The sequence below is a fragment of the Hippoglossus hippoglossus genome, chromosome 14, assembly GCF_009819705.1.
Source record: "Hippoglossus hippoglossus isolate fHipHip1 chromosome 14, fHipHip1.pri, whole genome shotgun sequence".
In the NCBI taxonomy this organism is placed as follows: Eukaryota; Metazoa; Chordata; class Actinopteri; order Pleuronectiformes; family Pleuronectidae; genus Hippoglossus; species Hippoglossus hippoglossus.
In genome coordinates this window covers 17,768,425-17,794,851 of record NC_047164.1, presented here as the reverse complement: position 1 = coordinate 17,794,851, position 26,427 = coordinate 17,768,425, and the positions used below count along the sequence as shown (strand labels likewise).

The 26,427-nt window shown below is 42.0% G+C and overlaps 1 protein-coding gene across 5 annotated transcripts in view; it reads right to left on the bottom strand.

The window, feature by feature from the left end:
• The window catches only part of LOC117774437 (gamma-aminobutyric acid receptor subunit alpha-3-like), an 84,989-nt gene that overhangs the window by 16,556 nt on the left and 42,006 nt on the right, over window positions 1–26,427 (bottom strand). For all 5 annotated transcript variants that reach the window (XM_034606862.1, XM_034606863.1, XM_034606864.1 and 2 more), the window contains exons 3-6: window positions 21,023–21,144; window positions 18,250–18,317; window positions 4,609–4,829; window positions 418–500 (exon numbers count right to left, since the gene is read on the bottom strand). In XM_034606862.1, coding sequence (XP_034462753.1) covers window positions 418–500; window positions 4,609–4,829; window positions 18,250–18,317; window positions 21,023–21,144 — 494 coding nt within the window. The remainder of the gene's footprint in view (window positions 1–417; window positions 501–4,608; window positions 4,830–18,249; window positions 18,318–21,022; window positions 21,145–26,427) is intronic.

Below are 26,427 nucleotides of genomic sequence, written 5' to 3'. Positions count from 1 at the left end.
TCGGCATAGGGGTGAGTGGATAATGAGTGCATTTTCATATCTGGGTGAACGATCCCATTAAAAAGTACAGTATATAGCACCACTCATACACTTTAGCTGCAGTGAGTCCATATGCGAGAAATATAAATCTGTACTGAATATCCTGAACATATTTTAGTGTGTTAAATGCATAGCCTCGTTTTTATCAAGGGAGCTCTCACTCTAAGCTGACGGTTGACTAATTTTGCTGCGTTGCTACAAGAAACACTTCTCAGTATGACAGTTATCCCCTTCTCTCATATTCCTCAGTGAGTGCGGTTTGAAGTTTTTCCTGAACAGAAAAGGTGGCGAAACCTGCAGAGAAAACCCCCCCACTGTTTCTGCAGCACTGTTTCATATCGTGCTCCTGCTTTCCCATGGCTATGTGGACTGACTTACAACTTCCAAACTTCAGAGGACAGGCATGTGCATCCATCGGGAAATCCTCCAGGTGCATGGGGCACTCGGCATGAATGGTCAACCTGAGGGGACAAGGGGAGAATCAATATTTCAGTGGTGATGCCGCAGTGTCAGCATTATCCGAGGTGATACGACTGTATTTATCATGCGCCAAGAAACTGACACTAGCAAAATCAAAATGTGGGATGTAAACATGACACAATGACCACTTCAGTCATTTTTACGCCACGGTATGTATGTTTGAAAAAAACACACTGCACTCAACAAACACACAATGTCCACAGAGCACCGGAGTTTATATTATTTGGTCCCATAGCCGAACCGCAAAAATGCACTCTAAATAAACAGAGAAATTGTGCATATTATGTCACTCATACATATTTAATCAACGTGAGGATTCAATTTGCTGAGTTCAAACAAAACCGCAGCCCATAAAAACACCCTACGGTGGACTGGGTCGCTTATAAATGGACCACAAACAGGGTTATTGTAACTCAGTTAAAACATTTATAGACCAGGCGTCAATCCAGAACTGCGTTATTTGAGCAACTGGGAGTAGAGCCGGATATCGAAGTAGGTAAATGTAGTTGCTTTATGAGGAATTCAAATTTGATAAACTTACTGGATAAAGTGAACATAGCTTGATACGCATCATGCTTAGATATTGAGTGTATTTTGTGCCTTGGTATGTTTACGGTTTTTATGATTTAAAAAAAGTGATTTAATGAGTCGATTTAACTTGTCTTATCAGTGTTAACACAATTTCATGTTGTAAAATGTTACATTCATATAAAGCTTATTAAAGCCAAATTATTAAAACTATCAACATCACAGACCAGTGTACAGTTTCTAATGAGCTCCTTGTGTTGCAATGCAACAACCCTTTGCACCCATTGCTTCCCCCCCCCTTGACTGCTCTCTGGTGCTGCCTCATTACTGATAAGTGTCTCAGCAACTACGCAAATTAACATGTTACAAAATAAATCACACGTGAGCAACGCACCGCTGCATATCATACAGCACTTAAACTGACATCTAATCGACCAAATTCATCTCGTGCCTAAACTGTGCCACATATGGATCAGACAGCACAGTTGTTTTGATCAAAGATGACAAGAACTGTCTGCGTTATGACTAAAAGATATTAAGAGGAAAAAAAATGCTAATAAAGCAATTTTCATATCGGGAAATGTCTTTCACATAAGAAGAACGCAGCAGGAGATGGTCTAAGTCAGAGGCGTTCACAACCACAGGAAAATATCTGGAATGATATTTCTGTGTCAGCCCATATCACCGAAAGCTTTCGAATCTCATCGTGTTGTCAATTTGACATCTTCATCGGTGTCTTCATCCTGAGATGTTTGTATTCTGTTTGATCTTTTTCCGTTCTGTGTCCGTCACGTGTGTTGGTGTGTTGAGCCACGGCCGCTAGCAGCTCTTAGCTACACAACAAGGTAACGCTGAGGGTGATGGGAAGTGTTACAGATCATTTTTAATAAACAAAACCTAATTTGTCACTGAATGAATAGTTGAGAGTTCAGTGTTAACCTCATTGTGTGACTCCAGATCAGAAGTCCAGGCAAAATCATCAAATAGGTGTTACAGTCAGGATCAAGGTGGAGATCCACTAGCACTGCTAAAAAGCAAGACTGTACATTACACAGTAAAGTGTATATTCAAATTTCTATGTGTTCAAAATCCAGAAATAATTCCTCTATAAGGCAGCATTGCACCAACTGTATTTGCACAGCACTGAGTGTTTAGTTGTGCATCATCGGTCCAATGGATCCTAGTTTTTGTTTAAAAATCTCCTTCAACACTATGAAATGGATATTGTCAAATACGGCTGTGCCATTGTGAACAAATACATTCTCGCTAAAAGTTTGACCTAAAAATATACACCGCCGTCTTCTATGAGTATTTTGCATTATTCACAAATTGATATTCGCTATCATTCATTCCAGCACAGGACGGGCAGCAGCAGCAGCACCGGCAGACAATACCAGCTCCCTCAATCCAAAGATAATGATGCAATCCTGCAGAGTGGAGGCCTTCACAGCATTCGTCAGTGCAGATGCTGTCGACGTGCTGATTAAATGGATTTAAGCAGCTGTTTGTTAAGGAGTGCCGGTCAACACAGGGTACTGTGGTGATGTACTCCACACTCGACATCCTATTAAAACAAATGGATTTCTGTCCCATTCTTAAGCCTGATACATGTGAAGTGTGCCGAGTAAAACCTACGTTATCAATCTCTTCTCTGCAGACTTCCTTTAACAATACACATAGTTTGTGGGATACATTTGAAAAAAAGCAATGGTCTAAATGAATCATTTGCAGCTTTTAATACCGCAAATAAACCACAGTGTCAGTGCAACACAGAAGATAGTGACTCCAGAAATGGGTTCGGTAGCTTGAAATCATTAAAAAAAAAAAATGCAGCCTCACATTGGATATATAAAGACCAATGAGCTGGTTCCCAAAATGTCTGACGGTGGTTTATCTTACTCTGTGTCCTCATGCAATCTCTTTATCATCTTACCCGACATTTACTTGGTGACGCAAACACATCTGTCCTTGTGATACTCCATTAGCGCGCAAATGTCATTCTTGGCCTTGGCAGGACTGCCACCACATCCAATCCACTCGGGTGGAGCCACAATATGAAACTCTCCCCATTTCATTTTCACCCTCGGAAATCAATACTGACCATTTGGATGACCGTAACGTTTCTTTTCTTCCATTTTCTGACGCAAAGCTGCAGGGAACGCCGCCTGACTGACAGATGCAGTGATTAGATGAGTTGAAACCAACGAATTATTTTTTGCTCCAGTCATGTAGATAATAGCATTCGCCGACTCTGACTGTCTCGGCAGCTATTTACAGTCCACTTTAGGCACGGCACAGACACAGTGGCAACTCTTTGATCAGATGATTGTTATTTTCTGAGCTGTCTGTGAAACACATGTGGCCCAGACTGGCTGCACAGTCTGACACTCGGACCGATGAAATGAAATCAAGGAGCTGCTGCATCAGCTCCACACAGCTGACGTTTTAATCCCTCCGGCGCCGAGGCTTTGAGGTTGACATATGAGCTGTTCAAGTGAAAGGTCTCAACAACCGGTGAGATGAATTGTTCTGAAATTGATATTCATACTCTGCTCAGGAGGAATTGTAATAAGTTGGGTGATCCCTTAACCTTTTCACATGGCACCATGATCAGTTTAAAATTTTCAAATTTGTCCAATACTACAGTGACATTCATATTAGAGGTAAACATTACAAACCCCTTTTTCCGATTTGAATCATTTAGTTTGTTTCAGTTCAGAAGTTCATATATTAATTGTCTACGCTGGTAAAGTTTTTCTTTCTAAGTTGAGCAATCCTGGATCTGCTTTCATTAGAATGTTACATCTGGTGCTGGTTCTGTCTTTGTCTTCAGTTTGCTGCTTGTTCAAGCTGTTACGTTCAGCTCAGAACAAAACTAGGTCTTTACAAGCAAAGTATTTTATGTTAATGTGTCACCGTGCAGCTGTTTTTAGCAGTCACCAGTGAGGGGAGTTACACATTACATTGACTCATTTAGCTGACAGCACATCTGTGACCAACGTCCAAACCAAGGTTCACGTCCAGTCATCACCTATACGTGGGCTGCATCTACAGTATATATACTTGACATTCATTGGTTTGTAGACGGGCGTGTGTCAGACATCGGTGTGTTGTCTATTTACTCATTGTATTCATTCTTTCCATTTGAACTGGTTCACTTCGTTCATTTTGTTGTCACTGTAGAATCATTATTGTGTTACTACCAGCAAAATGACTGCTTCATCATTGACATAAGCAATCTGGTGAGCTGTTCAGCTTCTTTCTCTTCTTATTTTGTTTAATACTGTCTCAACTTCCTGCATTTGGTTCATACTTAAAAAGCGTTTTCAAACTGCGTATGAACCAAACCATTGTTCAGTTGTAGTCGGACCGAGACCACCTCTTTCCGTCTGACAACATTTGTGTCCGTGGTTTATGGCACCTTTCACATCTCTTATGTGGTGTGAACGCACCTTAAGTGCAGCCTCATTGAGATGCTAGCAGCGCCATAGACTCTTAGTCTTGTCACGTAACCCCTTCAACAGGGAAGTGGCCCTGTTGGCAGTGTGAATAAAGGCTCACCTCATCGTGTAGAGAAGCGTGCCGTTGTCAACCAGTCGTAGCAGCTTGTTGGGAGTCGTCATGTTGTGGGCCACAGATTTCTTTCCGTTGTGAAAGAAGGTATCAGGAGTCCAGATCTTACTGGCCAGGAGGTTGTTGAGGGGTAAAACCTGCATGGGCCCATCAAACTTAAGCCTCTCGTCCCGCCAACTCTGACGGAAGAAGACATCGATGGTGTACTCCTGAGGGGAAGAGAGGCCAAGGGATTATTTGGCAACATGACAGTTTGGAGAGTTGGGACTTAGTACTGGTTGCATGGAGGTGATAAATCCATTTAACTCTTTAAGATTTCCACAGCAGACACTATTTAGCAAAAGCATAGTTTTAATGAATAATGGTAATGAAACCTCACGGGCACAGGAACACTTATTGAAACGGACCAATCATGTTTCAATAAGTCAACATTTTAGCAGTGAAGAGTACCTTGAATACTTAACTCTTTGTAAAACTATTATAGGCTGCAAGTGCTTTGGACAGTTAAATAAATACCCAGCATATTCAACATGCTGTCTTCATTGACAGATTAGCATCTTTTCGATCATTGTGGTCCATGAGCCACGAATTATTAAACCAAATATAATCGAAATCCAAACTAAGGAAACTCCATCTCATGCATTTTGATATTCACAAAGTAAACAAGTGACCAAAAAACATGCAAGATTTGTGGCAATTGTGAAACTGTCACCATTTTACATACAAGATACACACGTGTGGCATCCTTTACTGTCCGTCAACCGCTAACCGCTCTAACAGAAAATAAGATACAGGCACGCCGCTACACATACAAGCATCTGGAGAGAATATTGTGTCTTTTAAAGTCATGTATTCTTGTGTCATGTGATAACTACTCTGTTAACATAGTGTTCCTTCCGATGTTCAAACTGTTCAAACCACACAAATGAGCTCCAGTGCAAAATCTTTGTAATACATCTGTTTCATGTTTAATTAATATGCAGCAAAGTCTTTCTGTATTGTCATCAACACATGAAAAAGTTAATAAAAACGAATGCAGGAAGTAGCCAGTCAAAAGGAATTTGTTTCACATTACTCTTTCAGTAGGAGTCGGTGTCCTAGCAACAGCCTTTCCCTGGTCTGCCTGGTACAGCAGCGCTGCCGACTGAGTGCAGCTGTCTGAACGGAGTCAGACGGATGGAAGCTCTCTGTATCTCCCGCAACAGTACACATTATCAGCGATCAATAAAAACACAGCATATGTGTTTTCTCTCCGATTGTCTTTGTGCTTCCTGCTCGCACAGTGGACGAGCTCACGAGCTGCAGTTGCCCGCCATGTCGGCTGTAACTGGCTCCACGAGGGGGGGGGGGGGAAACGGATAAAGTCATTTCTCAGCTGCTTTAACAACAGGAGGCCATCACCCTCAGCAGGAGAGGTGCACGGCTCCCACTCAACACAAATCAACAGGGCTCCTCTAAACTGCGCATGCTGGGCGCCTGTTAATTGATGTGATTGACCTCCTGATGGAGTGCACACCGACAGAACCATCAAACGATTGCGCCGCATCTGCCTTCACCGCGGTGCTCTTAATAAAGCCCACAGAGAGTCTCGCACACATAAAGGTGTGACAAACGCGCTGCTCTCTCTTCCAAGGTCCAAATAATTGAAAAACTAAGCTACTTCAACGATTATTTTATCATATTTAGTTTATCAGACACACGCTATATTGTGATCTATTGTTCAGTGTCCTCTGTATCTTGTTCGTGAACTTTCAGGCAACACTCAGGCAAAGTTTGTTCCCTCCTGGCACAGAAAGACCATTTAAATCCCCATCGCCCCAGTTATTCTCATGTTGGGCACTTTATCTCCCTCCAGTCTTTTTCTGTGTGAGTGGCCAAATCACATCCCATTCAGTGTAAAACATCCAGCGATGAATAAAGAGTGAACAGTGAATAAACAGTGTGCTGGGCCCAGCTGGGCGGAGCAATCATTTGTTTTCCTTCTGAACAGAAATCCCCTGTAAACACTGGGAATTAATTTGAATTGAAAGACCGGGATGTGGAAAAAGCATTGTCGATTTCCATGTAAGGCAAAATGGCACAATCAGTTCGGATGCCAGCTCGCGTTCCTCCAGGGACAGAGTGATTGATTTCTCCTTGACAGAGTGGAACTTCGGCCCAAAACTAGATTTCAGATTTCTCTTTTATGGTCCCGGATGGATTTACTGTATAGCAAGCAACTGTAATTTGAAATGACATTTTAAAACACATTTATGGCACCTGGATGGCAGGGTTACAAACAGATTTATGAATACACAAACAGATCCCTTTTATATGCCTATATGCTATGTTTTTGGCAGCGTGCCTTTATTGGAAAGCAGAGGATGGAGGGGAGAGAGAGAAAGGGGGATGACATGCCACAGCTGTCCCTGGATGGATCGAAAGTGGGACATTGCAGACAAGTTTTATGTGTCTGCGAGTACTGGGTCACCGAGGCACTCCTAAATAAAGTTCCAACAACTCTACAACTGTAAAACATTTATATTTAACCAGAATCTATTAATTAACTATTCATATTTATGTTCCTAGAATTAACCAATGATGTAAACATAACTTTTAAAAAGGGCAGAATGGCCATGATTTGTTTCAAGAGCCCCAGTTCATCATTACCTCTGCCAATGAGGTTATGTCTTCACCCCTATCCGATGGTTGTTGGTTTATTTTTTAGCAGAATTATGCAAAACAATTTCAATAACATTTTGTGGAGGTGTGTGGCAAGAAAGAACTTTTATAACTTTGGCGAGGATCCAAATCAGGGTTGATTTCTCAGATAATGTTTCATAGATCTTGATGTAAATAAATCCGGCACGTTTAGGGGAGTGATATTTATGAGTTTGTGCAATTTGGTGCAGATCAAAATAAAAATCTGGATCGAGTGAATTTCAGTGCGGTTTCCTTCGGAGACTGTTGGCCAGACAACAGTCTCAAAGTAAAGCCTGGCTGTTGACAGTGATATAAAACTGAGTAAAGCAGCAGATCCGTGTTTGAAAAGCCAGGACAAGCAAATGTTTTGCTTTTTCTTGCTTGATAAATGACTTTAAAGCTGCTGAAATCAATGATTTTAGATTAACAACTGATCAAAAGCAAGTGTGTGCTGTGAAAGGGGTCAGACCCACCGAGAATTATCCCCTGACTCGGCAGCTTGTACGGCTACAAAGCTCTGATAAACCTTCCGTAAGCTACCTGCCAGAGTTAACACACATAGCTGTTGAACATCGTGGAGCGTTTAGAGGCTTAAGAGGCAGATATCTATCTCATGAAGAAGGATTTATTTAGACATCAAACTTTCATCTATTCATATTCTATCGATGGACTAATCATTTCACAATACAGGTCCTTCACAGCTCGGCTTATTTTAAAAATTTGGTTAATCCCAAACTGACTGCAGCCCTTTCAAATCTAAAAATCAATCTTCTCCTTTAAGATTATTTTCTTTTTTGCATCTATTGACTACAGTGAGAAACAGGAAACACAGAGGTGGAAACATATGACAAAAGACCAACAAAGGTATAGAACACTTCAAGCACTTGGCTGCCAGACGTGCTGAAAGAATGACTTTTCATGATTTCGATGGTGCTGTCTCTTTCGCTCGCTGCAGACCCACTCGCAGCAGGCCTACACATACTGTGAACTTCAAAGTGCAAACACTAGGCTTTCATGTATGTCAGCCTCCACTGTATCTCAGGTGGAGAGGTTTAAATTGGTCAAATCAGGTTAAATCTAATTAGCTGTTGTGTAGAAATAGCTGAAAAAGAGACAACTAATTATTACAATATTCTTGTACAGTTTAGGATCCTCATTAACCCGGTCTTTCTTTGGATGCAGCGCCAGTAATTATGTGTTTATATGGATTTGTTTTACAGTCCCTGTCTTGTATGCTATATAACTAAATGGGTATACAACATGTTCAACTCAGGGGTTAAGTACTGAACACAGTAAATAAGGAAGCATTGCTTTGCAGAAAAGGAAACCGATAAGAGTGGGGGGGATATAACACAAGCGAGAGAAGAGGCATGTCAGGAACACAAAGAGCATTGCAGGGAACCAGCTAACAGCAGGGCTGCAGCGCCGAGAGAAGGATGTGAAGGAAATGAGGAAACAGAGCCTCTGATAAATTGGCAGTTGAGGTAGGATGTACAGTAGACTTGGGTAAATGAGCCTTGACGTTAAAAAATGACAACGTCTGCTTCTATGATAATGGCAGGAAGGGTGTGTCTAATATCTGATAAAATATGGATGCGGCCTTTTATCTTAAATTAATGAGTTCATTAAATCCTAAACATTTAGTTATTCCATCACATTTTAGTCTTAATTTGGTTTTACGTAACAGATCTGGTCATCTATGCAGATTTGACTCGTTATCTGGGTAATCTCGCAACTAATTAAATTTTGCTTAATGTAATATGTTACATAAAGAACAACTGGATATCTCTGAAGCGGCAGGGACCCGAACAAGTTGCTAATTTCCAGGAAATTGATATTTCCCTGAGAGAAACTTGTTGTCCAATGTTCTTGACATGCGCATTTTGTTTATCTACATTAGCCGACTGGTTTGACAGGTTTGATTTAGTGCCCCTGCCCTGACGAAATATTACACTGTGCGAGCGGGCTCTTTCCCCAATTGATTAAGAAAAAAAAAATTACATTTGATATATGTCATGAAGACTAGTTTTTGACAGCAATCAGAGATAGCATTGCGATTAGCCGGCATGGTAATGAGACAGACCACTTCCTGGCGGCAGCGTATCAATTTGACCCGGCTCCGGTGAACTTCACACTCTGGGCATTGGAAGGATTACTCAAAGATTTGATTAATGTCTTAATTACTGGGCCTTTCTTGCTCTCCTGTTGTCAATTATTCTTCCTCGCTTCGCATCTTGTGTGCCATCCACCTTTCCCAGCTGGAGGTGTAACCTGTGCGAGACTTTCAATGAGCTGTGAATCCCACACCAACTCCAATTATCTTCGGTGCTTTCCGGCCTCTGCAGCTCTGAGGCATAAACAGGCTTTTGCAGTTAATTGTGTTCCACTTCAGACACTAACATTTTGTTCCACAGATGTAATCAGCCCTGGAATTAAATGGTAGCAAACAAATTAAGAATATGTCGCAGTGAATGTGTTTATGCAATAACATAAGCCAGCAAAAACAGGGAATTATCGAGCTATGTTGAACTGTTCTCAGAAACAAAAACTCAAGTGGTTTCACATTCAAGAGGGAAATGACAGAGACATTTTGTAACAGTTGTGTTCAATTGTATATTAGTGCGGTAGTTTGTTACCGGTGTTACAGGCACATAGCTGCCCACACCGTCTTTCATTTATGGGTATTAGTGGTGGCGCATTCATCAAAGAAAAACTTCACCCAAAATACTAATCACCAATACTTAAGTCGGATGTCACAGTTCTGAGCTGAAAGTCTATAAAGATGCACGACATGGCAGCTCTTCAAAAGTGAAGCTGGATAGCTGGCTGCAGTATGGGACTTAAACCCCACCTCCTCAATGCTAACCGATGGGACATGGACCAAACTAAACCAAAAATGTCAAAGTACATGCCAAATACATGACAGTTTATGTCATTTTAGGTCGTTCTTATCACGATGATGTACGTTCAAGGGTTCATTTTTCCAGTAGTTTGGTTTTATTGGTTCAGTTATTTGATACCATAAATCACCGCTGTCCAGACTCTGGCTCTAAATGACCAGCGCAAAATTCCCTTCATTTTTGTGCAGTGGCAAGTGTGGTTGTAGCAGAATGTTCATGTACAGAGTATAAAGTTGATGATCACGTGACAAGAATAAAAGTGACCAACAAGACAATGGTGGGGGATTTGGTGTGAAAGCCACAACCAAAAATGCCTGTTTGATAACATTTCAGATTTAATCTGAATGCCAAAAGGGAACCCGATAACATTAATTAGCCAAATCTGTGTAACTTTGTGTGATAAAGGTGGCATCATCTTAAATCTACACACACCTTCAAGGGCACCACGAGATTGCCTCCTGACAACATTCTGTTTCAGTGGAAACTGCTTATAGTGATCACGTTTTTCCGGGGCCAAATTGATCACTGTAAGCAGTTGATTACTACAAACAAAATGTGTAGATTCTGTTTGATAGTCTTGAGGGAAAGTTAACGACACACACACACCACACACACACACACACACACACACACACACACACACACACACACACACACACACACACACACACACAGTGACTCCGCTGCTCACTACTCTCTCGCTGACACTCAGCCAGCCAGACACATACACAAACAGTGTCATCGGACACATGTGTAAACTCAGACTGGGTAAAAACAACAGAATTTGTCAACTTAGACAATGTATGGAGATGGCGGGGGCGCGTTATGTTTGGCTCGACTTGGTTGGCAGTGGCAGAGAGCGTTAAAGATCCAAGACAGGGCTCTGCAAATGTTGAGTTTACACGTCTTTTGTTGTACAGGTGCTGTCACGAGGGTACGTAATCCATAATTCCACTAAATGCTGTGTTCTTGTGCTACACCAAAGTTGTGGAGGGGTGGTTTATTTTGTTGTGTCACAAATCAGTCTTTACAGCAATGTTTTGGACGTTTGTCATTTAGAGAACATTTGCATTTTGTGCAACTAAAAAAAAAACCAAGACAAACTAAAAAATAGTTAGCTAATTATCCTGTATCCCGTTTGACACAACAGACTCAACCACTACTAACCTCTTTTTTTACCACCGATGCAAGAACAATGTCAAACAATATAGTGATGGGCTACGAATGAGAAGCACAAAAGTTCAGTTCAGATATTTCAAGAGGCTTTTTCCGATAGCACAGCATACGGCAAAGAATCACGAAGACATGACCTGATTTGACGCTGTCATCTTGGGTGTGACTGCAGTTGGGTCATTTTCTCAATGCTCAGAAAATGAACATGTAAATCTAGGTGTAATACAATAGCTTACTCCTATTGCTGAAAAAAAACAACTGGGAACCTACTTGAGTCATCAATGATTGCAGGGCACTAAAGTCTTCAAAGGTCCTTTTACCTGTGGCTGGCATTTTCACAAAAAATATGGTGCCATGAGACTGTATGTGCTCTGCTTTCAAGTTGTTCCTGACCTGCACATGAATCATATTGTAACAGTGGGGAACATCATGACCTGTATGGTGGGAGGAAAAAGTTAAGCCCTATTTTAAGACCACAGGTTTTTTTTCGTGCTGGAATTCTAATACTTATTTAAAATTCAGTGTGTTCTCGTGAAAATGGGCTTAATTGGGTTTGCATGTCTTTGAACAAGGACAATGTGATTGATGCAGAATCCAGGAGTTCACCTTTAAACTTTTAGCAACACAAACCTCCATCTGTTATTTCCAGAAGACCTTGAACTGCTTAAAGTTGGACTTGAATTTTAGGCAAACGGCTGTGTGCTGAATATCTCAAATATTCCAGAAATGTTTACCCCCAGAGATCGTGCATCCCTTACTGATATCAAGCTGTCACTGACATTGTCAAAGCAAACTTCAGCACAGTACCAGTGACAGCCTAAACCGCTTCCAGTTCCTCAGAACAGACCTGTCAAACCTCGAGACAGGTAAATGTGCCATGATGCCGCATACATCGGAGAGATGGGACAACATAGACTCCCTGACAGGGAGGGAGGCAAATGGAAACAAAAGACTAAGAACAATCAACATGACAATGTGAGAAGAGGGAGGTTTGAGGTAGAGATACACACCCACCTATACTTACCAGAGATCAGCATCAAGATAGCAACCCACAACCCACATTCTGGGTCTCGGTGTGACTCACCGCAGGAATCTGCCTTGGCCAGACACAACTCTGAAGAGGGTTAGCTTTGTTATTGGCCTAATATTCCAGTTTCACTCCAATTATACAGTTAGCTTCCCTCCTGTTGTTATAGTGGCGCACTAACGGCAGATGTGGCGTATTGGGGTCTGAGTGAAGGCTGAACAACTGACCCTCAGGCTGAGTGAGAAGCGGTCATTTCTGGGACACTTGATGCTGCAGAGATGGGTAATTGGACCACTGGCTGTACGCAACATAAACTATGAGATGCCTGGGGAATAGAGTGTGCTCTGTCTAGGAAGATTTCAGTTGTAACAGTTTCTTCAAGCATTTTATTGCTCCACATCTCAGCCAGGCTTGTAAAATGACTTTAGAAATGGCAATGCCAGTCAGTCAGCACTCTGCTCCACACTTAAACTATTGAAGTGAGTGCCATGCTTGGTGCAACCATTCATTGTCCCAGAGGAGGGTCCTAATAACTGGTAATTTCTTGTCTAGTGCCACCAACAAGAGAACATGTTCACTTATCCAGTGAAATGTCTGTGCAACCACAAGATGATTTGGTACTTTTATGGTGCCCAAAAAAGTGTATCTTACTGACTGTTGTGTTTCCCTGCCTTGTCCTCACTTTACTTCATGAGTATGACATTTGCAGTTGTAAAGTCCCAGTAATGACTGGTTGGACAAAAAGTATTGAAAAAATGGAGCCTCTGCTTTACTTTTGTTTCATGTTACCAGTAAAAACCAAAATGGACAATATCAGTATGCTGGCATTGTCTCCATGATCGAGTTTGCATGTAAATGTTAGATTTCACACAGAACCTCTACAACTTGAGGCATTTTTTGACTCAATTTCTGGGATGCATGACTCATGTTTCAGTCAGACCAAATTCCAGCTTTGTTGTGTAGTGCACAGGGGTGAGCCAGGAGCTGTCATGTCAGAAGTTGTGCTCTGCCATTGCCAGCTTCTTGCCAAATTGACACACTGTGCTTGTGCACGTTGAAAAAAACTCAGTGAAGGTGAAACCAGGACATGATGACACAATGTGTCCTATAGACAAAAACCATAGAAGCTAGGCTGGTCTGAGTGAAGGGCATGTACACGCTGTGTGAGCCTTCTGGTCATGGCTGAACAATTGGAGAACATTCATGATTGTGAGTGGAAATCTAACACATTTTCTAAAATTGAAGTGTCTAGTTTGAGCCTAAATCTTGTTTCAGGAACACAACTAAACCGCACACATCAAATATAAACATCAGTTATCGGATAGAACAATCTAGACCCAATCTAAAAATCTGAAGTGATCTCAGCCTCTTGGACTCACTGTGCCCTCCTCTATCTCATATGTTACAGTTATGCTGATCACCAAGGTAAAGGTATCTTGTCTGATTCTTAAATACGTAAAACATAAGCCTTAAATACATTTCTTCATATCTTTTTGCAGCTCCAAGGTAATTAATTACAAGAATCAACCAGGATAAAATGTTTCTGACTTCACATACTTTCATTTTCTCGTTTGATAGGTTTTCTGTTTCCGCCTGTGTGAGTGAGTGAGCCCACAGATATTGAACCAGCAGGGGTGATCTAGGGCTCAGTTTCCTGCATTGCATCCAAAGCAGGGGTATTTATAGGTGGTATTTTAGTCTGAGATGGAGCACTATCAATTTAAAGCTTATTAAAGTGTTAATGAGGTTCATTACATAAGTCATTAAAGGAATCTAGAAGAAAACAACTAGCTGTGACAAAATAATGACACAGTAACAACATGATAACAAGGTTTAGACAAAGTTAAAAGATATTTTTTTTTTATGTCCGTAGCAGGATACAGCTGATTTACCTCTCTTTATTTTAATGATTCGATAAATGCCCCAAATTAATCTACTAAACTCTGGTGAATTGTCTCCAAAACAGGACTTTTCTTTGGTGAACACATAAAAAGCTTCCCTCCACCTCTGAAATACCTCCAGGATTAGTTATTTCCTCTTCTTTTAACTGACCTAGAAAACTGTTCCATGCCTATGTTTCCCCGATCTGTTTACTGCAATGCTCAATACACCGAGGCTGTCCTGCTAGACACTCGAATAAAACATCCGACTCATTCTGAACTCACTAGCCTGGAAACCCATGAACCAGAAAACACGATCGCACGACCCTGACCTACTGCAGATTTGCCTTCATCGGCTCCGAGCACCAGCCCTGTAGGCTGTCTTCAAAGCACAAATACGCTTTTAAAAAAGTCATGAAAACACCTCGCCCCTCAGTACATCACACAACGACCCATTCTATAAACCTGGTCCAGCTCTCTGCTTGCCGAGTGCAACAGCCTTTGTTATTCTCTCAACTCAAAAATAAAACTGAGCCGTCCGCCCAGCTACTCCCCGCCCTCCCTTTTGGAAATAGGCACAAATTTGTGGAATTCAGACCGTTCATTGTTCAAGTCCAGGGGTCAAGCCCCCAGTGCAGCGTAATATCAACATTTGGTCATTATACTGTGTCACTGTTGGTCTTGTCCCCTCATTTCCTCCTCTTCCGCTTGAAGGGCCCCAGAGCTCCTAGTGTCGACCTGCAGTCCCACACAACAGCTCTGCAGCTGAGGAACTCACTGCGGTGTAAGGGAAATGAGTAGTGCATCTCCATAATTGTTCATCTGAGTTACGTGAATACATCTTCCCCAATTTTATAGTACAAAAAGTGCACACATTTTGGGACATCTGGTGAGAACTCTGTGCTGTGCCAACAACCATGTGGATAGAGTAGTAAACAGATACTGACAAAAAGCATTGACAGGTAAGACAAAGTAAAAGGGTTCGTTATTCACACTACAAATATTCACATCCACCTACTAATGCCACAAATGTCTCTGACTATCTGTCGATCTGTCTGTATGTGGAACACATATCTCGCCAACCGTTCGTCCTATCGACTTCGCACTGGGCACGTCTGTATCTGTAGCAGTCAGTGGGGGGCGGGGCTGTGTGCTAGCAGTCAGTCTGCGGATCGAGTTGACCATGTCTTCTTCTATGTCCTCAGATGAACTTTACAGCGGTGGTCGGCAACTGGGTCAAACCGCGGGTCAAAATCGGCGTCACATCAACTTGACAATGAATCATTTTGAAGTAGGCTCCGGAGCATTAACGCAGGCCAAGCAAACAGGCAAGGTTAGAACGGGCACTGCACCAGTGTCCTATGAATTAAAAACAAATGGGTGATCTTTGCATGTATTAACAGAAGACTTACAGAAGCCGTGTATTCACAGACGCACACATACACTGCACATAGAGCAAGAAAATGCAGCGTAGCCTCAGTCCAGAAGGAACCTCGCCTGCGTAATGATCAGCATAATCCTGATCTCAAATCTAAAACTGCAATGCAAAAATGAAAAAAAAAATCAATATGTTGATGCTACGTGTCCACATCTGGGAACAGATAAAACCTTGGCACCCACAATTCATACATTGATTACGAGATGAAGGTCTAAGCGGGAGTGTGTAACCACTATTTTGCCTTTGACAGGACACAGAAAACCCTTGCTGTGTCCACACTAACTGTGGCCCTGTTTACAAAACAACACCACAAGTGGGTTTGTGGTGCCCGCGCAGCCGTCACATTTGCTACGGACTGTCCTCTGTGCTGTTTGCCACTGATTCATGATGTTGCCAAGTGGAGCATGTGAAGAGAATAAAAGATTGGGGCTCGAATTGAGCCCTGAGAGACCCCAAAGGTGATATCTGCTGCAAAAGATAAAGCACTGTCTATTGTGATAAAGTAAAAGCGTGAACAGTCTCCCACAAAGCAAGCTCAGCATACTGTGGTCCGCACAGTGGATCTTTGCAATGGCAGGGGTGGTCTCAACAAGGCAGAAGGCGTGTCCAGACCCAGGATTTTAGTTTTTTGATTTAATTTAATTTCAAAATATATATCGTTTTTATAGGAAAAGAAGTTGAAACTGTGTTGATAAAAATATGTGTAAAGACCAGCTGAATCTCAATAGGTTCAGTATATTTCATGTGCAATGGTTAATTATTGTGCCAATGGCTGAAAAGCAGTACGGTATTGATCACAATTGTATGAATGTGATCTTCAAAGTTTGGTGCTCGGGCCACGCTACTTCAAATCACTTCCTTTTCGCTGCTCTAAAAACAGCGCAACTGCTGTTTCGGAGCAGCGAAGAAGAAGGGATTTCTGGGAAAAGGAAATTACAGTTTGATCTGGGTGAAACTAATATGCTTTTGAGATTAGGTACTGGATCGGTACATATATTTGCGCACTTGCCAACGATCACCCCAGCATTTTTTTTTTAACTGTACTGGAGGCATTTCCGATGCCTGCATTGGAACATCTCTAGAACAAATGGCTCCAGCAATCGGCTTCATATCGCCGTTACAATACAGCATCACTGGAAAAAGGGAGTTCTTTTATGATCCACTGTAATGGTCTTTACAGATGTCCATCAGATCTCTAGAGATCCTCACTTGCCAACTTATGTAAAGTTTGAGTCTTGCAGTCTTAAAGTAAGCTGCTCCGGAGACGTTGATGTGAAAACCCCCCTGGTGAGACCACAAAAACTCAACTCAGCTCTCCAACAGGCGCTAATCTTGCTATGTCATACAGGCTGACGAGCAAGCTCCGAACCGAGCCAGAGAAAACCACCCAGTGCTCACGGCGGTCAATTAGAGCTGCACGATCAAGTCTGTCAAATGCTGCATAAGGTCCCAAGACTAACTGCAAACCATCCCCAGCATCTGCTGTTAAAAGGAGTCATCCGGCGCCTCTGATAGAACTTCTCCAATAAAGCCATTTACAATATGTCTCCTTGATTTGAAATGTAATTTCCTTGAACGGTTTTTGGCTGTTGTAAGAGACTAGTGTTTTAAATGCTGTCTTTTCTGCTTTTGAAGAACTTCACACCATTGGTTTTTTGACACCAGCTGAGTAGTAACTTAACAATGAAATGTGCATGCCCATCAGCTGCAATAGAATCATATCACGAGTTAATAATATTGTAAAATATATATATATATCTAGTACTTCAGGTAGATTCTCAGGATGAGACGTTTTCTGTGATGGAATTTTCACACCTTCTCATCTTTAGTTCTCCATCAATAGTCGACTTGGTTTTCCAGCTGAAGTGCATGAAGTAAAACAAAATGGGCCAGTAGCCAAAAAACTGTGTAAAAAATAAAAATACAAAAAACCGATTTGTCATGAAGGAAATGTGCAGGAGAAACATCGAGCGGACAGGTAGAACACCACATGCAGAGAGCAGTGTACAGCAGGAACGTTGGTCTGAAATAGCTGTCGTCTGTCACACTGTGGCCACAGAGAAAACATGGAAAAACATGAGGTTGCTTGCTATACAATTCAGCCTTTTCCTGCCTGATGGAAGTGTTTGTTTTGAAAACAATTAGATTTTTATTGCACCTGAGATATACATATTTTGTGTTTTCATAACCATCTACGGATAAATATCTATTCCTGATATATGCTGTAACTTTATATGTTTTCCTCTTAGAATCATCTCATACAAATGTATCTGCTGAAGCTGGAATGATCTAAATAAATCCTCCAACTCCTCCAACTCGATGGTTGTTAACTCCCAGTGTGTGAAATCCTGACTGAAATGAAATTCTATTATTCTGCCGGGGGAAATCTCACGAGGTTGCCGAATCCAAAACGACAAAAGTACTTTTGTCCAACTTAAATAGAGCAGAATAAAGCCTAATAACCTGCTTAGATTTGATGACTCACGGTGCTGATTACAGCAGAGGCGCAGAGAGGAGAAAATAACTCACCATGTCTGTGTCTGACACCGGCCCGAAACTCGTCACGTAGATGTTTGTCCTCACTTCTGTCACACTCTCTGAGGAAAGAGACAACAAGGAACAGAACCCATCACAGTGTCGTCCGCATACGAAAAGCTCTGCTACAGTCTTTGTAAAGCTGGCTGTTTGTGTACACGAAGGCAAAGTTTGCCTGCTGGCATTAAACTAAGCTGCTTCACACAGAGATTCAGTCGTAATCAAGGGTGAGAGGATCTCTTCAAACTGTGGAAGAACTGAGGATTAAAGTGATTTGTTTCCCCCAGGACGGATCAGCACCTGAAATCTTAAGGTCTTTGTGCATCATTTTGTCCAAACTATGCCGTAGTTTTCCCACAGATTGAGGGTTTAAGGGGCGTAACACCAGACTAACAGCATTAGATGATGTTTCTGAAATGTAGACTCATGCATTGTTGGAAAGCACTCCCAACTGTTTGACCCCCAGAGCGTTGTTTTCAACCTCATTTCAGAGGCATAAATATTGCCTTTACATTCTGTATGAAGTCTTTTGTTCACTGAAACCACCATTTGTTTTGCTGAAGCTATTTTTGTCCACTACAGCATAAAATCGGCTTTGAGCCAGGCCTGAGTGTATATCTGTGGAGGAGACATCCCTTTTGACCCAAAATAATTTGAGTTAGCCTGCCCCAAAAACATTTAACAGTCCCTAAGGGACGACTGGCTCGGGAATAAAATGAAGCAGCTCAGCCTTTATAGTGTGTGTGTGTGTGTGTGTGTGTGTGTGTGTGTGTGTGTGTGTGTGTTTCTTTTCTTTTTTTAAATAATAGGCCATTCTATACACACATTATAATCACATTAAACATGATGTAGTCTATTGTAGTATGAATCTGGCATGACTGTTATGAGGCTTTTCCGTATATTTCTTGTAATTATAATTACATGTGTCGTTGCACTTAACATTTACAAGCCCATTAATTGCTTCTGTTGTGTCACAATGGTTTAAAGATGATTCTTGATGCGCCAACAATGATCAAATATAATAAATATTATGCAGTAGGTTGCTCAAGACTTTTAAATGAGACATTAATTCAGAGATGTGGAATGACTGAAATGGCTTTAATAAAACATTAAGCAGGGCATGATATGAAAGTCGTGACAGATCAAATTTTGCCCTCCTCAGCGTGGGCTGAATCAGCTCCTCTGGGGCAAATGTGTAAAGCAGCCTTTTGAGCTATTGGCGAGACAAATAGCTGCTCCCAGTGGTGCAACAACGAGAGAGTGATGAGGCCTCTCTCCAAAAGTGAATGGATCCATGGCTCTAACTGTCTCCCAGATCTCGGCGACCACCCACAGGTGAAGTCTCCAGTCCTCTGGCAAAGGGCCCCCCTGAGAGAGGAGATCCACTTTCACATTAATCAACCCTGCGACAGAAATAGCTCTCGCAAATACGTGATTATCACAACACCGAGTCAGCAGTTTGCGTGGCAGGCCTTGGCGGGGGGAAACTGAATGAGTTGCCCCGTTGCTGTTTACAACAAGGCACCAGGGCATAGGGCAGAGCTAATAGATGCCTCGGAAAATGAAATGAAATGGTGCTCTCCAGCCTCTGTCTGGTCTGAGACGGAGCCACGTGACTGGTGGGGCGTGGGGGCGGCCGACAGGACAGGACTGGTCGTCTTGTCCGTCTGCAGACAGATGACCTTGACTTTGAATGAGCATGCTGGCTACACTGAGCAGGGCCCCAATTGGTTTAAACTCTAAACCAAGGTCTTTGAATCGTGCTCAGGGAAAATATAATCTGCAAAGTTACTCCAACGTCCTGTAATGTCATAATATTTTCCGATATATTAGATTAATTTATCTGCAACACAAAATTATCCACTGTGCCGTTATTCCAGGAATAGCCTGTTTGCTTTCACTGCTCCACAAAAGGACTCAGTCAGGGCTCTACATGAGGAAACCTCCATGACTGTGAGCCATGACTGGTGCGAGCCTCGCCATCCCATTGCCCTTGAAGACGTGAGCAGAGGCACAATATGACATTAACATCTTGTGCCTGGTTCTTCTCGCTGGGCGCTGCCACAGAGTCCAGGTCATCCGGCCTGGTGGCGCCGAAGCCCTGGTAGCCACGCTCGTGTCTTCAGCAGCGAGCATTAGAGCAGAAGTGACCATTCCAGCTGGCTGGCTTAGAAATGGCAACGCCTGCTGGAGCATGTGGGCTTGCTGTTAGGTTTCTCGTCCTCCGGGGGCAAATATTTAGATAGAAAAAGCACCAATTAGAGGGATTTGCACTGACATATGTGCTTATTTGCCATTTGGGCATGATTGAACAAAGGCTTCACCCAGGGGAAGGCAGATTTCTATTACAGTGCTGCACAAAATGAAAAGCTGACGTCAGTGCAAGATTGTTACCATGACTCTCAACGTAGCTACATCTGCAATGAGAAAATGAGTGAGTTATGTTTCGGATAAATTATTATTAATTTATATGTGTAGTGATCAGTGTGGTGAATAAAAAACTGAAGGAGACCAATATTAAACAAGCTGCTTGCATCTGAACAAAATATTTATTTTTGTTTTAGTTTATGTCACCACTATGAAATAAAATATGTAAACTGACTTAAAACATAATAACAACATCTTTATAAAGAGAAAAGAGGATGTACGTGCTGATTTGCATTTTTACCCCAGTTATCTGTGTCATAAAACAGAGGCTCAGTGAAGCAGCCTGAAAGCCTCCTCTCTTGCGAAGTCTCTGATTTATCGAACATCTACGGTTGCTTACCTCCCAGCCCAGGACGTAGCCTGTTGTCGTATCCATCCAGCAGCCTGTCTAGGATCCGGGTGAAAATGGTGATATTGTCTTTGCTATCATCAGGCAGCGGCTCTCTGTGTCCAACTACTGCCCTGTAGGGAGAAATGCAGGAGAGGAAGATGGATTCAAAAGCATGAAAACACACTCTGTGTAATAAAAGCGTTGATACATGGCTCCATTAGCGAAGCACTGGGATCAACATGCCTTCAGTGTACAGTGGTGCGAAAGCCTGGTGTTTGGTGCTTAATGCAATCTATATTCTCACAGTTACTACACAGTTTTATGGGCTTTATGTGTTGTGACACTCCGTCGCACAGATGGATACATCAATAATTTATGAATTAAAACATTGCATACTGTATACCAGCTTTCAGTAAAAATACATGTTGTGAGAACACTTTGTTCTAAATATGAAACGTGATCCAAGGCAGGACTTATAATTAATAACTAAATAAGTTATTTTGAATATAATCTAAGTATAGTACACAACATATTTAATTTGATTCAGTTTTGACGTTTTTCTAATAAGAAATTCGGTCTGATTTCTCCTGCCTGTTTAATATTTCTCTCACAGTGAAAATCTGATATCACTGATCAGCCTTGGGCTTTGATCAATATTTGTATAATAACTGTCTGGTTGTGTTTGTGTTGCTGTATTTGTCTTAACAGGCTGGAATCACAATATTTTAACCAACAAAACAAACAAACATGCAAAGATAACTGATAATGAATTCTTTCCCAAATATTCAACACTCGGCAGCGTTTTGCGAGAGGATACATCACACGCTATCAGCCACTGGTTATTAATTTACTTGGCCCACAATCCCCTGCAGAACAATATTGTAGGGGAGATGAAAAGGCCACTATACTGTAGGTGGAGCACTGATGAGTTAATCAGCACCGTCTTTGATTAAACTAGAATCCCCCTGAGGAACTGACCTGTAATATCCACGTAACCCCCATCAACAACCACTCCATGTGCATGCACTCTCATATGCACAGCATTACACTGGTAGGGGGACGGGGCTTGAACAAATTGAGGGCTTAAAGGGAAACCCGAATTTTTCTTTAAACTATAATATATGTCTTTGCTCGAATGGCTTTCTGTGGCTTAATCTCTCCTGTAAGTACAACTCAACATAAAGAGTCCATCGGAGCCACAACCCCTTTCATTAAAACACTCATTAGGTAAAGGTCACTTTCAATACATGCAAAATATGCACATCCTAATTTTGAGACGTTTGGGCAAATGGTTCCAGTCTCGCTAAGTGGCTATTATGTGTGAGCTATAAATAAATAACAATTAGGCATCAGGACTCCCTCATGTTCCACAGATCACTTCCTAAATGGTTCACGTTGTTTACAGTATAATGCATAAGGATTTCTGAACCCCCCCCCACCCAAAAGAAAGAGAGAAAATAAACAGGATTTCTTGGAAAATTAGGACAAAAGCTATACATCTATAATCTACATTATAAAATATTAAGTATAAAGCATCCATCAGGTGAAAAACAGGGTTTATTGTGAAGAAGCCACAGGAAAATCACAATCATTAAAAATGCAGATCAGTTCGATGAGTGTTTGCTGTCCTGTTAAATTGCTCTTGCCTGTTACCAAGGTGACGTGGCTGATGAAAAACAAACCAGGATGAAACCTTGCGGATAACAATGCTAAGAGGAACATTCTAATTATTAGCCAGATGATGCCAGACACTTAAAGCTCAGTATCTCCACTGTGCAGTCCACTGAGCCTGAGCCTTTTAACCTTATTGAATGGGTCACAGTTTGATATATTCTGGTTGTCAAATGGGCACCTCACTGTATAATTAAGCTGAACCAAAAAATGGGTTAGAATATGATGAATATTTGAATGCAATACACATTTCTGGCTTTTCAATCAGGCCCCTTATCAAAAAGTGACAGGCGTGCATGTCCGAGGCGGCTCAGACACACAAAAACACCGAATACAAAAAGCTTTGGGAAATGGCTGGGACTAGTTTGACTGCGAAAAGGTAATATCTCGCTTAACATGAATCATATATCAAACAAAAAGGCTTCTCTGCTTGCACCAGTGGAAATTCAAAATTTAATGAGAAACCTTTGGTCCCTAAGAAACCATTCTCCTCACTAAAATATCCACTTCAGAAAAACAAAGTACTCGTGTGGTGTGTCCCATCTGCGTGTTTCACCAAAGCACTCGTACTCTGTCATGCAGACACGCACACACACACACACACACACACACACACACACACACACACACACACACACACACACACACACACACTTAAACCTCTTCCAAGATCAGCCAGCTGTTTAGATTCACCGATGAGGACTAAGCGATGGGAGTTTTCCTTTGGTATATGATTTTTTGAAAAATACAGGTTACATAATCATTCCAGCCGCTTTATTTTATTTTATTAGTCTTTAATAGTTTAATATTCAGTGTCTCAATACAACTATATTGAGACAGGCATAACATACAGTCTGGTTGCACTTTGGTCAGGCTGGTTGCGGTTTTCTTTCTGAAACTGTAGATGTGACCTGCAGCAAGTAACAGCAAGGAAAGATCTGCTGTAGGACTCAGTCCACAGAACCCTGAAGCTGCACCCCCCCCTGCTGCACAAAGAGGTGTTCACCTTGTTTATCCAAAGTTCGGTGCAGCCTGACCCAATAAGAAGAACCCAGAACTGGAGAATCAGTTGTCGTTGCTGTTGTCATTAAGGCTCTCTTGTCGTAATCAACTGCATCACTCTCATTGATGAGTCTCAGCAGCTGCTGCTACAGAGGGCTGGTCGCTGGTGTTCAAATTGCACCAAATTTAATAGTGTACTTCATTTAGCCCTTAACAATACACATGCAAAGTGTGAAGCCGATAAGGTGAACAGGTCTTGGTGAGAGATTTCTGGAATTAGTAGGAAGATGGATGGATAGATGCTAATTTTGGCAACCTGCATGTATAGATTATTATAATGGTCATAGATTTTTTTTTAGTTTTTACTGACATCTAGGCATTAGTGTAACTAATTCCCTGCCAAGGTCGTGTTATTGTGCATGGTGACTTCACTAAGACAATTACTGTAAATGAAGGTTAATCAATAATGTCAATAATTATGTCTGTTTTTTTTGCTGATATGACGAGACAAAATGACAGCTGGAAAAAAAGCTCCTTTAGTAAAGGTGCTGTGTCTAAACTTGTGTACCTCCATACCCACAATTGCCCTTTTGAGCGCACGAGTGTGTTTACACTGACAAGTATGTTAACATGCACCTGGGTGGTGCACTCAATACTGTCAAAAAGTCACCATTCTGGATATGTGGGGGAAGGGGAGGGACCACCGGCACGTTTCCAAGCATGTGAAAATGGCGGCAGGGGGAGAAGGACACGTCGTTGGAGAAAAGATGGTGTCGTAATTTCCATGTCGTGAAAAACAGTCAGCACATACAAGAAATTAAGCTATCATTTCCAAGTGAGCAAAGTAGCCGGCAGTTATGTTGCATCGGCCGACATTTGCAGTCAAACGTTGCGACCGTCATTTACGGTGAATGCACAGCGGCCGTGTTCGATTTGCGACAACACTACCCCATTTGCAGCAACAACACACTGTAACAGAAACTGACAAGTGTGACATTTTCCAAAAGTAGCAAGATTCAGAAGTCATGCTTCACTATTTGTGACAAGAAAACCACTGCTGCATCCAACACGGGCTTAATGGAGCAGTGAGTGCTGCACAATGTTCACCTGAGGCTGGTTGGACTGGAACGAAAAGCTACAATGGATTTTTGTTGGCATGTTAAACGCTATTAAATCAGTTATTCAACATTCAGCTGAACACACTGAATGGCTTTAGATAAAAAATACTGTCGTCTGATTTATTTCCATGCAGCATGTATGTTGATGAGTTCATATTGAGCCATTGTCATTACATAGGAAAGGTACCATGTTAGTAGGGGTATCCATCGCAGTATAAAGCAGGGGCACATTAAGCGCTCCAACAGTAGTGAGATTTAATTAGATAGAACATAGAGAAATATTAAGTCAGGGATTATATATCTTGGAGCACACGGACAATTAAACAACTTTATACTGTGTCTGCAAACAGGCTTTGAACTTTCATTGTAGTGCAGTCTCTCTCAGAAGAGACAGACTGCATTAAAATGTAACCCTGTTAAAAAAAAAAGTTTCTTAATTGGCTATGCTCCGTAGAAATCATGTCTTTAATTATTGCTCAGTCCCATTTCTTATAGGCACTGAATTTGCAGTGGACCTCGGTTGAAATTAAGCGTAGGTGCTTTTTCTTTTTCCTCCCTCAAAGCTCAATGGTGGAGAAGAAATTGAAAAATATAATGTTCCGATATGCAAATATGTAGCATTTATTAGTGCACAGTAGTTTAAATCGACCTCCTAATTCCACAAATGTCTGTCTGTCTGTATGTGGAACACATATTGAGTTGTTCATCTCATCGGCTTCACAGATAAACCTGGTAGGATGAACCCTGAAGTTTTCTAACTTCACTCTGCAACACAGACTCTTTATAAAACGCTCCGCACATAACGTCCCGCACGGCAACAATAAAAAAGTGCCCGTATATTGTTGAACTGTTTAACTCCGGTTTACTTGAAACAATTTAGACTCTGATGGTGTTTATCAACGGTCACAGATGGCCCTGTATCCTCTCTGACATGAGATTGTGTGGTCCGAGACTTGCGAGCTGGTGGGAGAAAAGCGCGTGTGGGCCGAACCCGCTGAGTTAGTGGAACGGGCGAGAGCCGAGTGAGTGGGCTGGCGCGGACCCAAGGTTAGTGCACTGAACCAGCCTGACAGGTGAGGGATTACAGGCTTTGGCCAGGGAAGAGATGTAGCAGTGGTCTCTCAGGGCACACGGGTGCCTGCTGCCAGACAGGGGGCGTGGAGCGAGTGGGTGAACCCTGGAGGGAAGTGAGCAGTAATGAGAGCCGCTGGGGGTGGCAGTACGAGCGGAAGATGCTGACGGAGTGACGGAGGAGTAATTGTCCGAGTTGCAGTTCAAGCGTGCGGTTGTGTGCAGACGTTTCACTCTGTGACTGATTTGACTCGCGAGGTCAGTTATTTCATCCTACAGCTGCTGGATGTTGAATATTTGAAAGAGTGTGAAACTATTTTTGTAAATCGGCTCTGCGCACGTGGCAGGGCGTGCATTTCATTATCTACCAAAGACAAGAGCTCAGAGGAGGCGGAGGAGAGGCCAGAAGAAAACTTGACCGCGTAAGACCTGAGTGTTTGGTCAGTGTTCTCCTCCTTCCTATGCACAGTGTAGCTACAGTCAATGAAAAGGTCCCATGAGGTGTTTTTACTTCCTTAATCTGATGTATCTCCATTAAAAGGAGAATTTTCG